Source organism: Phyllobates terribilis, unplaced genomic scaffold (assembly GCF_046119375.1).
Source record: "Phyllobates terribilis strain yellow unplaced genomic scaffold, ASM4611937v1 Scaffold_9__5_contigs__length_417890890, whole genome shotgun sequence".
Classification (NCBI taxonomy): domain Eukaryota; kingdom Metazoa; phylum Chordata; class Amphibia; order Anura; family Dendrobatidae; genus Phyllobates; species Phyllobates terribilis.
In genome coordinates this window covers 385,357,751-385,372,934 of record NW_027362769.1, presented here as the reverse complement: position 1 = coordinate 385,372,934, position 15,184 = coordinate 385,357,751, and the positions used below count along the sequence as shown (strand labels likewise).

Here is a 15,184-nt window from a genome sequence, read left to right as displayed (position 1 = left end):
GCAGTATTATAGTAGTTATATTCTTGTACATAGGGGGCAGTATTATAGTAGTTATATTCTTGTACATAGGGGGAAGTATTATAGTAGTTATATTATTGTACATAGGAGCAGTATTATAGTAGATATATTCTTGTACATAGGGGGCAATATTATAGTAGTTATATTCTTGTACATAGGGGGCAGTATTATAGCAGTTATATTCTTGTCCATTGGGTGCAGTATTATAGTAGTTATATTCTTGTACATAGGGGGTAGTATTATAGTAGTTATATTCTTGTACATAGGGGGTAGTATTATAGCAGTTATATTCTTGTCCATTGGGTGCAGTATTATAGTAGTTATATTCTTGTACATAGGGGGCAGTATTATAGTAGTTGTATTCCTGTACATAGGGGGTAGTATTATAGTAGTTATATTCTTGTACATAGCGAGCAGTATTATATTAGTTATATTCTTGTACATAGGAGGCAGTATTATAGTAGGTATATTCTTGTACATTGGAGCAGTATTATAGTAGTTATATTCTTGTACATAGGAGCAGTATTATAGTAGTTATATTCTTGTACATAGGGGGAAGTATTATAGTAGTTATATTATTGTACATAGGAGCAGTATTATAGTAGATATATTCTTGTACATAGGGGGCAATATTATAGTAGTTATATTCTTGTACATAGGGGGCAGTATTATAGCAGTTATATTCTTGTCCATTGGGTGCAGTATTATAGTAGTTATATTCTTGTACATAGGGGGTAGTATTATAGTAGTTATATTCTTGTACATAGGGGGTAGTATTATAGCAGTTATATTCTTGTCCATTGGGTGCAGTATTATAGTAGTTATATTCTTGTACATAGGGGGCAGTATTATAGTAGTTGTATTCCTGTACATAGGGGGTAGTATTATAGTAGTTATATTCTTGTACATAGCGAGCAGTATTATATTAGTTATATTCTTGTACATAGGAGGCAGTATTATAGTAGGTATATTCTTGTACATTGGAGCAGTATTATAGTAGTTATATTCTTGTACATAGGAGCAGTATTATAGTAGGTATATTCTTGTACATTGGAGCAGTATTATAGTAGTTATATTCTTGTACATAGTGGGTAGTATTACAGAAATTGGTCCAATGTGTAGCAGCTGCTGACAAGAACTGCGCATCAGCTCCTGTTTAAGAGAATAGATCATCAATTTTACATGTCTGGACAGTCCCTCTAAGGTGCTGTGTTCGCTAATGAGGTTGATAATACATGAACGGATACATTTGGTAATATATCTGCGTATTGTGCCGCCTTATGTGGTCACCAGGCCTGTGTTTTGATTGTAATTATCACACATTTTGATCATACAATCCTCTCTATCCGTTCTTCACATGAAAAGGCCCAGGTCAGAATCCTAATGCACGGATCACTGAGCATTACCCTGTGCTGTTCTCGCTCACACCCCAGACACTTTATTACACAAGATACACTTTCTCATAAAATTAGAAAAATAAAGCATAAGGAAATGTTGAAAACTAAATTACTCCTCATTTCACCTCAGCTCAGCAATCACACCTGTCTCGTAAAGTCTCTGCTCTCACATATATCACTGCTTTTCTAGTCATCTTATCAATGATATCTCACCCTGCACTCATCATTAATACATGATATTATATTATCCAGCTCAAATATCTCCTCGTGTCACCTCACACAACTCTCACCAATGTCATTCTCCTCCTGTCTCTCTCATACACTCAGTAGCTGCAGTCACTCTCCTCCTGTCTCTCTCATACACTCAGTAGCTGCAGTCACTCTCCTCATGTCTCTCATACACTCAGTAGACGCTGTCACTCTCCTCATGTCTCTCATACACTCAGTAGCTGCTGTCACTCTCCTACTGTCTCTCATACACTCAGTAGCTGCTGTCACTCTCCTACTGTCTCTCTCATACACTCAGTAGATGCTGTCACTCTCCTGCTGTCTCTCTCTCATACACTCAGTAGATGCTGTCACTCTCCTCATGTCTCTCATACACTCAGTAGCTGCTGTCACTCTCCTACTGTCTCTCTCATACACTCAGTAGATGCTGTCACTCTCCTCCTGTCTCTCTCATACACTCAGTAGATGCTGTCACTCTCCTGCTGTCTCTCTCTCATACACTCAGTAGATGCTGTCACTCTCCTCATGTCTCTCATACACTCAGTAGCTGCTGTCACTCTCCTACTGTCTCTCTCATACACTCAGTAGATGCTGTCACTCTCCTCATGTCTCTCATACACTCAGTAGCTGCTGTCACTCTCCTACTGTCTCTCTCATACACTCAGTAGATGCTGTCACTCGCCTCCTGTCTCTCTCTCATACACTCAGTAGATGCTGTCACTCTCCTCATGTCTCTCATACACTCAGTAGCTGCTGTCACTCTCCTACTGTCTCTCTCATACACTCAGTAGATGCTGTCACTCTCCTCCTGTCTCTCTCATACACTCAGTAGATGTTGTCACACTCCTCATGTCTCTCATACTCTCAGTAGCTGCTGTCACTCTCCTACTGTCTCTCTCATACACTCAGTAGATGCTGTCACTCTCCTCCTGTCTCTCTCATACACTCAGTAGATGCTGTCACTCTCCTCATGTCTCTCATACTCTCAGTAGATGTTGTCACTCTCCTCATGTCTCTCATACACTCAGTAGATGCTGTCACTCTCCTCATGTCTCTCATACACTCAGTAGCTGCAGTCACTCTCCTCATGTCTCTCATACACTCAGTAGACGCTGTCACTCTCCTCATGTCTCTCATACACTCAGTTGATGCTGTCACTCTCCTCCTGTCTCTCTCATACACTCAGTAGCTGCAGTCACTCTCCTCATGTCTCTCATACACTCAGTAGACGCTGTCACTCTCCTCATGTCTCTCATACACTCAGTAGATGCTGTCACTCTCCTCCTGTCTCTCTCATACACTCAGTAGATGTTGTCACTCTCCTCATGTCTCTCATACACTCAGTAGATGCTGTCACTCTCCTCATGTCTCTCATACACTCAGTAGCTGCAGTCACTCTCCTCATGTCTCTCATACACTCAGTAGACGCTGTCACTCTCCTCATGTCTCTCATACACTCAGTAGATGCTGTCACTCTCCTCCTGTCTCTCTCATACACTCAGTAGCTGCAGTCACTCTCCTCCTGTCTCTCTCATACACTCAGTAAATGCTGTCACTCTCATGCTGTCTCTCTCATACACTCAGTAGATTCTGTCTCTCTCCTCCTGTCTCTCTCATACACTCAGTAGATGCTGTCACTCTCCCCCTGTCTCTCTCATACACTCAGTAGCTGCTGTCACTCTCCAACTGTCTCTCTCATACACTCAGTAGATGCTGTCACTCTCCTCCTGTCTCTCTTATACACTCAGTAGATGCTGTCACTCTCCTCCTGTCTCTGTCATACACTCAGTAGATGCTGTCACTCTCCTCCTGTCTCTCTTATACACTCAGTAGATGCTGTCACTCTCCTCCTGTCTCTCATACACTCAGTAGATGATGTCACTCTCCACCTTTCTCTCTCATACACTCAGTAGATGCTGTCACTCTCCAGCTGTCTCTCATACACTCAGTAGATGATGTCACTCTCCACCTTTCTCTCTCATACACTCAGTAGATGCAGTCACTCTCCTTCTGTCTCTCATACACTCAGTAGATGCTGTCACTCTCCAGCTGTCTCTCATACACTCAGTAGATGCTGTCACTCTCCACCTTTCTCTCTTATACACTCAGTAGATGCTGTCACTCTCCTGCTGTCTCTCTCATACACTCAGTAGATGCTGTCACTCTCCTGCTGTCTCTCTCATACACTCAGTAGATGCTGTCTCTCTCCTCCTATCTCATGCACTCAGTAGCTGCTGTCACTCTCCTCATGTCTCTCTTATACACTCAGTAGATGCTGTCACTCTCCTCCTGTCTCTCTCATACACTCAGTAGATGCCGTCACTCTCCTCCTGTCTCTTTCATACACTCAGTAGATTCTGTCACTCTCCTCATGTCTCTCTCATACACTCAGTAGATGCCGTCACTCTCCTCCTGTCTCTTTCATACACTCAGTAGATTCTGTCACTCTCCTCATGTCTCTCATACACTCAGTAGATGCTGTCACTCTCCTCCTGTCTCTCTCATACACTCAGTAGCGGCTGTCACTCTCCTCCTGTCTCTCTCTTACACTCAGTAGCGGCTGTCACTCTCTTCCTGTCTCTCTCATACACTCAGTAGATTCTGTCACTCTCCTCATGTCTCTCATACACTCAGTAGATGCTGTCACTCTCCACCTTTCTCATACACTCAGTAGATGCTGTCACTCTCCTCCTGTTTCTCTCATACACTCAGTAGATGCTGTCACTCTCCACCTTTCTCTCTCATACACTCAGTAGATGATGTCACTCTCCACCTGTCTCTCTCATACACTCAGTAGATGCTGTCATTCTCCTCCTATCTCTCATGCACTCAGTAGATGCTGTCACTCTCCTCCTGTTTCTCTCATACAGTCAGTAGATTCTGTCACTCTCCTCATGTCTCTCATACACTCAGTAGATGCTGTCACTCTCCTCATGTCTCTCATACACTCAGTAGCTGCAGTCACTCTCCTCCTGTCTCTCTCATACACTCAGTAAATGCTGTCACTCTCCTGCTGTCTCTCTCATACACTCAGTAGATTCTGTCTCTCTCCTCCTGTCTCTCTCATACACTCAGTAGATGCTGTCACTCTCCCCCTGTCTCTCTCATACACTCAGTAGCTGCTGTCACTCTCCAACTGTCTCTCTCATACACTCAGTAGATGCTGTCACTCTCCTCCTGTCTCTCTTATACACTCAGAAGATGCTGTCACTCTCCTCCTGTCTCTGTCATACACTCAGTAGATGCTGTCACTCTCCTCCTGTCTCTCATACACTCAGTAGATGATGTCACTCTCCACCTTTCTCTCTCATACACTCAGTAGATGCTGTCACTCTCCAGCTGTCTCTCATACACTCAGTAGATGATGTCACTCTCCACCTTTCTCTCTCATACACTCAGTAGATGCAGTCACTCTCCTTCTGTCTCTCATACACTCAGTAGATGCTGTCACTCTCCAGCTGTCTCTCATACACTCAGTAGATGCTGTCACTCTCCACCTTTCTCTCTTATACACTCAGTAGATGCTGTCACTCTCCTGCTGTCTCTCTCATACACTCAGTAGATGCTGTCACTCTCCTGCTGTCTCTCTCATACACTCAGTAGCTGCTGTCACTCTCCTCATGTCTCTCTTATACACTCAGTAGATGATGTCACTCTCCTCATGTCTCTCTCATACACTCAGTAGATGCTGTCACTCTCCTCCTGTCTCTCTTATACACTCAGTAGATGCTGTCACTCTCCTCCTGTCTCTCTCATACACTCAGTAGATGCCGTCACTCTCCTCCTGTCTCTTTCATACACTCAGTAGATGCTGTCACTCTCCTCATGTCTCTCATACACTCAGTAGATGCTGTCACTCTCCTCCTGTCTCTCTCATACACTCAGTAGCGGCTGTCACTCTCCTCCTGTCTCTCTCTTACACTCAGTAGCGGCTGTCACTCTCTTCCTGTCTCTCTCATACACTCAGTAGATTCTGTCACTCTCCTCATGTCTCTCATACACTCAGTAGATGCTGTCACTCTCCTCCTGTCTCTCTCATACACTCAGTAGATGCTGTCACTCTCCTCCTGTTTCTCTCATACACTCAGTAGATGCTGTCACTCTCCTCCTGTTTCTCTCATACACTCAGTAGATGATGTCACTCTCCTCCTGTTTCTCTCATACACTCAGTAGATGCTGTCACTCTCCACCTTTCTCTCTCATACACTCAGTAGATGATGTCACTCTCCACCTGTCTCTCTCATACACTCAGTAGATGCTGTCATTCTCCTCCTATCTCTCATGCACTCAGTAGATGCTGTCACTCTCCTCCTGTTTCTCTCATACACTCAGTAGATGCTGTCACTCTCCACCTTTCTCTCTCATACACTCAGTAGATGCTGTCACTCTCCTCCTGTCTCTCTCATGCACTCAGTAGATGCTGTCACTCTCCTCCTGTCTCTCTCATACACTCAGTAGATGCTGTCACTCTCCACCTTTCTCTCTCATACCCTCAGTAGATGCTGTCACTCTCCTCCTGTCTCTCTCATACACTCAGTAGACGCTGTCACTCTCCTCATGTCTCTCATACACTCAGTAGATGCTGTCACTCGCCTCCTGTCTCTCTTATACACTCAGTAGATGCTGTCACTCTCCTCATGTCTCTCATACACTCAGTAGATGCTGTCACTCTCCTCCTGTCTCTCTCATACACTCAGTAGATGCTGTCACTCTCCTCCTGTTTCTCTCATACACTCAGTAGATGCTGTCACTCTCCTCCTGTCTCTCTCATACACTCAGTAGATTCTGTCACTCTCCTCCTGTCTCTCTCATACACTCAGTAGATGCTGTCACTCTCCTCCTGTCTCTCTCATACACTCAGTAGATGCTGTCACTCTCCTCCTGTCTCTCTCATACACTCAGTAGATGCTGTCACTCTCCACCTTTCTCTCTCATACACTCAGTAGACGCTGTCACTCTCCAGCTGTCTCTCTCATACACTCAGTAGCTGCTGTCACTCTCCTGCTGTCTCTCTCATACACTCAGTAGATGTCACTCTCCACCTTTCTCTCTCATACCCTCAGTAGATGCTGTCACTCTCCTGCTGTCTCTCTCATACACTCAGTAGATGCTGTCGCTCTCCTGCTGTCTCTCATACACTCAGTAGATGCTGTCACCTTCCTCCTGTCTCTCTCATACACTCAGTAGATGTCACTCTCCTCCTGTCTCTCTCATACACTCAGTAGCTGCTGTCACTCTCCTGCTGTCTCTCTCATACACTCAGTAGATGCTGTCACTCTCCTACTGTCTCTCTCATACACTCAGTAGATGTCACTCTCCTGCTGTCTCTCTCATACACTCAGTAGATGCTGTCACTCTCCTCCTGTCTCTCTCATACACTCAGTAGATGTCACTCTCCTCCTGTCTCTCTCATACACTCAGTAGCTGCTTTCACTCTCCTGCTGTCTCTCTCATACACTCAGTAGATGCTGTCACTCTCCTACTGTCTCTCTCATACACTCAGTAGATGTCACTCTCTTGCTGTCTCTCTCATACACTCAGTAGATGCTGTCGCTCTCCTGCTGTCTCTCATACATTCAGTAGATGCTGACACTCTCCTCCTGTCTCTCTCATACACTCAGTAGATGCTGTCACTCTCCTGCTGTCTTTCTCATACAATCAGTAGATGGCACTCTCCTCCTATCTCTCTCATACACTCAGTAGCTGCTGTCACTCTCCTCCTATCTCTCTCATACACTCAGTAGATGCTGTCACTCTCCTGCTGTCTCTCTCATACACTCAGTAGATGCTGTCACTCTCCTACTGTCTCTCTCATACACTCAGTAGATGTCACTCTCCTCCTGTCTCTCTCATACACTCAGTAGATGTTGTCGCTCTCCTGCTGTCTCTCATACACTCAGTAGATGCTGTCACTCTCCTCCTGTCTCTCTCATACTCTCAGTAGCTGCTGTCACTCTCCTGCTGTCTCTCTCATACACTCAGTAGATGTCACTCTCCTCCTGTCTCTCTCATACACTCAGTAGATGCTGTCGCTCTCCTGCTGTCTCTCATACACTCAGTAGATGCTGTCACTCTCCACCTTTCTCTCTCATACACTCAGTAGATGCTGTCACTCTCCTCCTGTCTCTCTCATACACTCAGTAGATGCTGTCACTCTCCTCCTGTCTCTCTCATACACTCAGTAGATGCTGTCACTCTCCTCATGTCGCTCATACCCTCAGTAGATGCTGTCACTCTCCTCCTGTCTCTCTCATACACTCAGTAGATGCTGTCACTCGCCTCCTGTCTCTCTTATACACTCAGTAGATGCTGTCACTCTCCTCATGTCTCTCATACACTCAGTAGATGCTGTCACTCTCCTCCTGTCTCTCTCATACACTCAGTAGATGCTGTCACTCTCCTCCTGTTTCTCTCATACACTCAGTAGATGCTGTCACTCTCCTCCTGTCTCTCTCATACACTCAGTAGATTCTGTCACTCTCCTCCTGTCTCTCTCATACACTCAGTAGATGCTGTCACTCTCCTGCTGTCTCTCTCATACACTCAGTAGATGTCATTCTCCTCCTGTCTCTCTCATACACTCAGTAGATGCTGTCACTCTCCTCCTGTCTCTCTCATACACTCAGTAGATGATGTCACTCTCCTGCTGTCTCTCTCTCATACACTCAGTAGATGCTGTCACTCTCCTCCTGTCTCTCTCATACACTCAGTAGATGCTGTCACGCTCCTCCTGTCTCTCTCATATACTCAGTAGCTGCCGTCACTCTCCACCTTTCTCTCTCATACACTCAGTAGATGCTGTCACTCTCCTGCTGTCTCTCATACACTCAGTAGATGTCACTCTCCTCCTGTCTCTCTCATACACTCAGTAGATGCTGTCACTCTCCTCCTGTCTCTCTCATACACTTAGTAGATGTCACTCTCCTCCTGTCTCTCTCATACACTCAGTAGATGCTGTCGCTCTCCTGCTGTCTCTCATACACTCAGTAGATGCTGTCACTCTCCTCCTGTCTCTCTCATACACTCAGTAGATGTCACTCTCCTCCTGTCTCTCTCATACACTCAGTAGCTGTTGTCACTCTCCTGCTGGCTCTCTCATACACTCAATAGATGCTGTCACTCTCCTCCTGTCTCTCTCATACTCTTAGTAGCTGCTGTCACTCTCCTGCTGTCTCTCTCATACACTCAGTAGATGTCACTCTCCTCCTGTCTCTCTCATACTCTCAGTAGATGCTGTCACTCTCCTCCTGTCTCTCTCATACACTCAGTAGATGCCGTCACTCTCCTCCTGTCTCTCTCATACACTCAGTAGATGCCGTCACTCTCCTCCTGTCTCTCTCATATACTCAGTAGATGCTGTCGCTCTCCTGCTGTCTCTCATACACTCAGTAGATGCTGTCACTCTCCTGCTGTCTCTCTCATACACTCAGTAGATGTCACTCTCCTCCTGTCTCTCTCATACACTCAGTAGATGCTGTCGCTCTCCTGCTGTCTCTCATACACTCAGTAGATGCTGTCACTCTCCTCCTGTCTCTCTCATACACTCAGTAGATGCTGTCACTCTCCTCCTGTCTCTCTCATACACTCAGTAGATGTCACTCTCCTCCTGTCTCTCATACACTCAGTAGATGTCACTCTTTTCCTGTCTCTCTCATACACTCAGTAGATGCTGTCGCTCTCCTGCTGTCTCTCATACACTCAGTAGATGCTGTCACTCTCCTCCTGTCTCTCATACACTCAGTAGATGTCACTCTCCTCCTGTCTCTCTCATACACTCAGTAGATGTCACTCTCCTCCTGTCTGTCTCATACACTCAGTAGCTGCTGTCACTCTCCTGCTGTCTCTCTCATACACTCAGTAGATGCTGTCACTCTCCTCCTGTCTCTCTCATACACTCAGTAGATGTTACTCTCCTCCTGTCTGTCTCATACACTCAGTAGCTGCTGTCACTCTCCTGCTGTCTCTCTCATACACTCAGTAGATGCTGTCACTCTCCTCCTGTCTCTCTCATACACTCAGTAGATGCTGTCACTCTCCTCCTGTCTCTCTCATACACTCAGTAGATGTCACTCTCCTGCTGTCTGTCTCATACACTCAGTAGCTGCTGTCACTCTCCTGCTGTCTCTCTCATATACTCAGTAGATGCTGTCTCTCTCCTCTTGTCACTCTCATGCTCGGTGCCCCCTATAATCTTGCTCCTCTCCCCTCCCCCACGCCCCTCATCTTACCTGCCCCTGGATGAGGCGCAGCAGGGAGCTCCTGTCCATATACCCGCAGAGGGGCTGTGAGGGGCGCTGCACTGTGGTGGAGGGGGATCTCTACCTGCCGAGCGGCCCCCCACTCCAGGGCTACAGGGAGAGAGTGGGGAGATCCGGGTGAAGAGAGGATAGAGACAGGAAGGAGGGAGCACTGGAGAGGATGGAAGAATGATTGACAGCTCCCCCTCCTGCCCACTGCAGAGGAGATGCCAGGGGGAGGCAGGTGAGGCCGGCGATGTGCAGAGCAGCAGAATGCGGGGATTATGGAGGATGCACTGGTTATACTGGGGAGCAGCAGCTGGTGCTACAGGCAGAATGGAGGCACGGGAACAGCCGAGGAAGCTGCATACACTGAGGCCACCGGAGATCCAGGTGATGCCCACCCAATCCACGCTTCCACACACGGCAGCGAGCTGTCACATCCCCCTCCCCTCACACACACAGGCCGGGGCACCGCCTGCGAATGCCAATGAGGGAGATCGGGGGTGTGTGGCAGCCAGCAGCCAATCAATGGCCTGGAAATGGGGGGTCAAGCCTGGAGGGAGGGGAAAGATACAGCCCCTTCATCACCTGAGACCCCCAGAGCCTTCAGTGTGTCCTGTATCACACCACAACATTGTATCCTGCTCCAGTTTGACAGTGTGTCCATCTCACATACTGCTGTTATAGAACTGCCATCTGATGCTGAGGATCCAAGAGACCCATCGCATCCGACCGATCACATCAGAGCAATCACATCCCACCATCCTCAGACCCATTACATCCTACCTATGGCATCCGACCGATCAAATCAGACCCATCCCATCCCAACCATCGCATCAGAGCAATCACATCCCACCCATCGCATTCGATCGATCACATTCGACCGATCGCATCCAACCGATCACATCCCACCCATCGCATCCGACCGATCAAATCAGACCCATCCCATCCCACCCATCGCATCAGAACTATCACATTCGACTGATTGCATCCGACCGATCGCGTCAGAGCAATCACATCCGACCCATCATATCCCACCCATCGCATCTGACCGATCAAATCAGACCCATCACTTCCCACCCATCGCATCAGAGCGATCACATTCGACCGATCGCATCCAACCGATCACATCCGACCGATCACATCCCACCCATCGCATCTGACCAATCAAATCAGACCCATCAGATCCCACCCATCGCATCCGACCCATAACAGCTATCACATCCCACCATCCTCAGACCCATTACATCCCACCTATGACATCCGATCAATTCAGACCCATCCCTTCCCACCCATCGCATCAGAGCAATCACATCCCACCCATCGCATTCGATCGATCGCATCCAACCGATCACATCAGATCAATCACATCCCACCCATCACATCCCACCCATCGCATCCGACCGATCAAATCAGACCCATCCCATCCCACCCATCGCATCAGAACTATCACATTCGACTGATTGCATCCGACCGATCGCGTCAGAGCAATCACATCCGACCCATCATATCCCACCCATCGCATCCGACCGATCGAATCAGACCCATCACTTTCCACCCATCGCATCAGAGCGATCACATTCGACCGATCGCATCCAACCGATCACATCCGACCGATCACATCCCACCCATCGCATCTGACCAATCAAATCAGACCCATCACATCCCACCCATCGTATCCGACCCATAACAGCTATCACATCCCACCATCCTCAGACCCATTACATCCCACCTATGACATCCGATCAATTCAGACCCATCCCTTCCCACCCATCGCATCAGAGCAATCACATCCCACCCATCACAATCGATCGATCGCATCCAACCGACCACATCAGATCAATCACATCCGACCAATCACATCCCACCCATCGCATCCGACCGATCAAATCAGACCCATCCCATCCCACCCATCGCATCAGAACTATCACATTCGACTGATTGCATCCGACCGATCGCGTCAGAGCAATCACATCCGACCCATCATATCCCACCCATCGCATCCGACCGATCGAATCAGACCCATCACTTTCCACCCATCGCATCAGAGCGATCACATTCGACCGATCGCATCCAACCGATCACATCCGACCGATCACATCCCACCCATCGCATCTGACCAATCAAATTAGACCCATCACATCCCACCCATCGCATCCGACCCATAACAGCTATCACATCCGACCGATCAAATCAGACCCATCACATCTAGTGATGAGCGAGCATGCTCGCTACTGCTCGGTGCTCGCCCGAGCATCTCACTGCTTGAGATGCTCGGTGCTCGCCGAGTATTCCCGGGGTTGCTTGGCGGGAGTTCGGGTCTCCTCCCTGCGTATTTGGCGCTCTTTAGAGCGTCAATGAACATGCAGGGAATGTCTGCCACACACTGTAATGCCGCAGCCATGTTGGTTGTGGCATTACAGTGATTGGCTAGCCGCACAGCATCATCAGGTCTATATCAGACCTGGCGCCGCCATGCTCGTCACAGTCTACTCTGCAATCAGGCAGTATAGGGAGAGGTGCTGCTGAGCTTGGGAGAGATTTGCTTATTAGTTAGTGTAGGTGTACCAAACTATATTATACAGATATCCATCTCAACAAACAGTCTTTCTGAGGACTAATCCATCTGCAGAGATATCAGTGCTAGGCAGGCAGGCATGGTATATAGCAGACTACAGTGCACATAGCAAGAGGGTCCATTCCAGTTTTGTCTGCTGCTGGTGCTTTTACAGATATTTGTAGAAATAGGCCCAGGTATCAGGGGCCAGGAATATTTTTTTTTATCTTAATCCTGATTATTTGCTTAAAAGGCAATCCAGAGAACACCGTTTTTCTGTGCCATTTGCTTGTTGGCACTACAGAATACAGCCAGGTCCTTTCCATATTACAGCGCTAAAAATCCAGCTATTTAAAACTGTGGTTTGTTCGTCACATGGATCACATATAATTGCGCTGAAAATACTGCCATTTCTGGCCTCCACTGAAATTTTGTTGCAGTGTGTCAGTCAACTTATTGACACGAGGTCAGCGCTGTTAAAAATAGTTACCTACAGGCCAGCAATTTAAAACTGTGGTTTCTCCATCACATGGATCACATATAAGTTCTCTCCAAATTCAGCCATTTGTAGTGAGCGTGGAAGATATCATCCTCCATTTAAAATGGGCAAGGCACGTGGCAAGGGATGGGGAACTGGACTTGATGCTGATGGCGCATGCAGAGGCAGAGGCCGTGGGCAAGCTGAAATTGTGCCACAACAAACACCCACATCTTCTCGCCCGACCTTCCTGTCCAAATTAATAGGTGACCGCCGAACACCACTATTGAACACAGAGCAGTGTGAAAAGGTTATTGGTTGGATTGCAGATAATGCTTCTAGTCACTTAGCCACCACCACCCTGTCTTCCACACGGTCAAGTTTCAGTAGCCGTGAGTCTGGACCGCATATTCCTCACCCTGATCCTCCTTCCTCCCACAATGCCGAGTGCCCGGAGACAGCTGATCCCACACTTGGACATTCCGAAGAGCTGTTCACTTTTCCATTTATAGATTCGGGCCTCTCGCCTGGTCCACTTGAAGCGGGGCAAAAGGAGATCGCATGTAGTGATGCCCAAATATTTGAGCAGCCACGGTCATACGAAGGCGACGGTGGGAAAGTGTCACAAGAGGTGGACAATGATGAGACACAATTGCCAGAAAGTCAGGAGGAGGACCAGGGTGCAGAAGTGGAAGACGAGGTGGTGGATGATATAGAAACTGACCCAACCTGGCAGGAGGACATGCAGAGCGAGGAGAGCAGCACACAGGGGGAGGGATGCAGAGCACCCCAACAGGCAGGAAGAAGCAGCGTGACAGAAGGCGGGCAACCGTTCCCCGTAACACCATCACGACAGAAGTTGCCAGTACAACTGTTAGGTCTTCCCGAGTCTGGTTGTTTTTTAAAGACTCTGTCGATAACCCCAAAAAGGCCATTTGCACCACCTGCCAGGCCAGCATCAGCAGGGATAGAAAAACTAGCAGCCTGACCACCACCTGCATGATCAGGCACATGGCAGCAAAGCACCAAACTTTGTTGGCCAAACCCCAGGTTCCAGGAACAGTGTCTGCGGGTGACGCCACTGCTTCTTCCGCTGTTGTGCATGCAAGCCAATCCTCTGTCCATAGTGCATGCGAAGATGCCTCCTGCCCTGCACCTGTCGTGGCACACTCTCAAGTAGCAGCATCAGGAAGAATGTCCACGTCCTTGTCCCAGCGCAGCGTTCAGTTGTCCCTACCCCAGTCCTTGGAAAGCAAGAGCAAATACGCAGCCAACGCCCCACAGGCCACACTACTAAACTCCCACATTTCGTGACTGCTTGCACTTGAAATGTTGCCTTTTAGGCTCGTGGAGACGGAAGCATTCCGCAACCTGATGGCAGCAGCTGTCCCTCGGTACTCGGTCCCCAGCCGCCACTATTTCTCCCGGTGTTCCGTCACCGCATTACACAAGCACGTGTCCCAAAACATTAGCCGTGCCCTCAACAATGCAGTTACTGGGAAAGTCCACCTAACCACGGACACGTGGACAAGTGCTTGTGGGCAGGGATGGTACATCTCGCTGATGGCACACTGGGTTAACATAGTGGAAGCCGGGACCCAGTCGGACCTTGGGAAGGAACACGTCCTCCGGACACCGAGGATTGCGGGCCCTAGGTCAATCAGGGTTGTTCCCACAGTCTACAGCTCCTGCACCTCATCCTCCTCAGCCCCCTCCTCTTCAGCCTCCATCTCCGAAATGACCACATTAGTAACAAGCTGGAAACACTGCAGCACTGCCTCAGCCAAGCGGCAACAAGATGTGCTGAAGCTAATATGCTTAGGTGACAAACCGCACAATGCTGAAGAGTTGTGGACAGCTCTGAAAGAGCAGGAAGATCTGTGGCTCACACCGCTGAACCTACAGTTGTTAGAACCCTCCTGTTAGTTTTTTCTATTTTGTGGTCACGTGACCTGCTGCCTATTTATTCCAGCTCCGCCCTCCTGGCTTTGCTGGACTTCAGTGTTACTTTGACTCTTAATCTAGCCAGGTGCTTTGTACCTATCTCTATAGTTTGCTTGGTCCTTGGACCTCTAAGTATTTTTGTCTGTCTTTTTGCTCCGCTACAACTTCTGCTAGGAGGTGTCCAATTTTGTCCCAGTCCTTAGTACTTTTAGGGACCCCTCCCTTGTATCTATAGGTCTGCGTTCAGAATAGCTGAGGACGAAGGCGGGTCTGTTCACAAGGAACAGGTTGCCCGCTGCATCGTAGGGAATCAGCTTAGTCC

At 48.0% G+C, this 15,184-nt stretch overlaps 1 protein-coding gene and 1 long non-coding RNA gene across 3 annotated transcripts in view; one reads left to right on the top strand and one right to left on the bottom strand.

Annotated features, from left to right (window-relative positions):
• Nucleotides 1-10,356, bottom strand: part of RHBDL1 (rhomboid like 1) — a 58,418-nt gene extending 48,062 nt beyond the window's left edge. For both annotated transcript variants that reach the window (XM_073648577.1, XM_073648576.1), the window contains exon 1: nt 9,872-10,356. In XM_073648577.1, coding sequence (XP_073504678.1) covers nt 9,872-9,910 — 39 coding nt within the window. In that variant the 5' untranslated portion in view covers nt 9,911-10,356. The remainder of the gene's footprint in view (nt 1-9,871) is intronic.
• LOC141162448 (uncharacterized) overlaps nt 9,847-15,184 on the top strand; it is a 42,609-nt gene continuing 37,271 nt past the window's right edge. Inside the window, exon 1 of the long non-coding RNA XR_012250780.1 lies at nt 9,847-10,124. This is a non-coding gene — a long non-coding RNA (uncharacterized lncRNA). The remainder of the gene's footprint in view (nt 10,125-15,184) is intronic.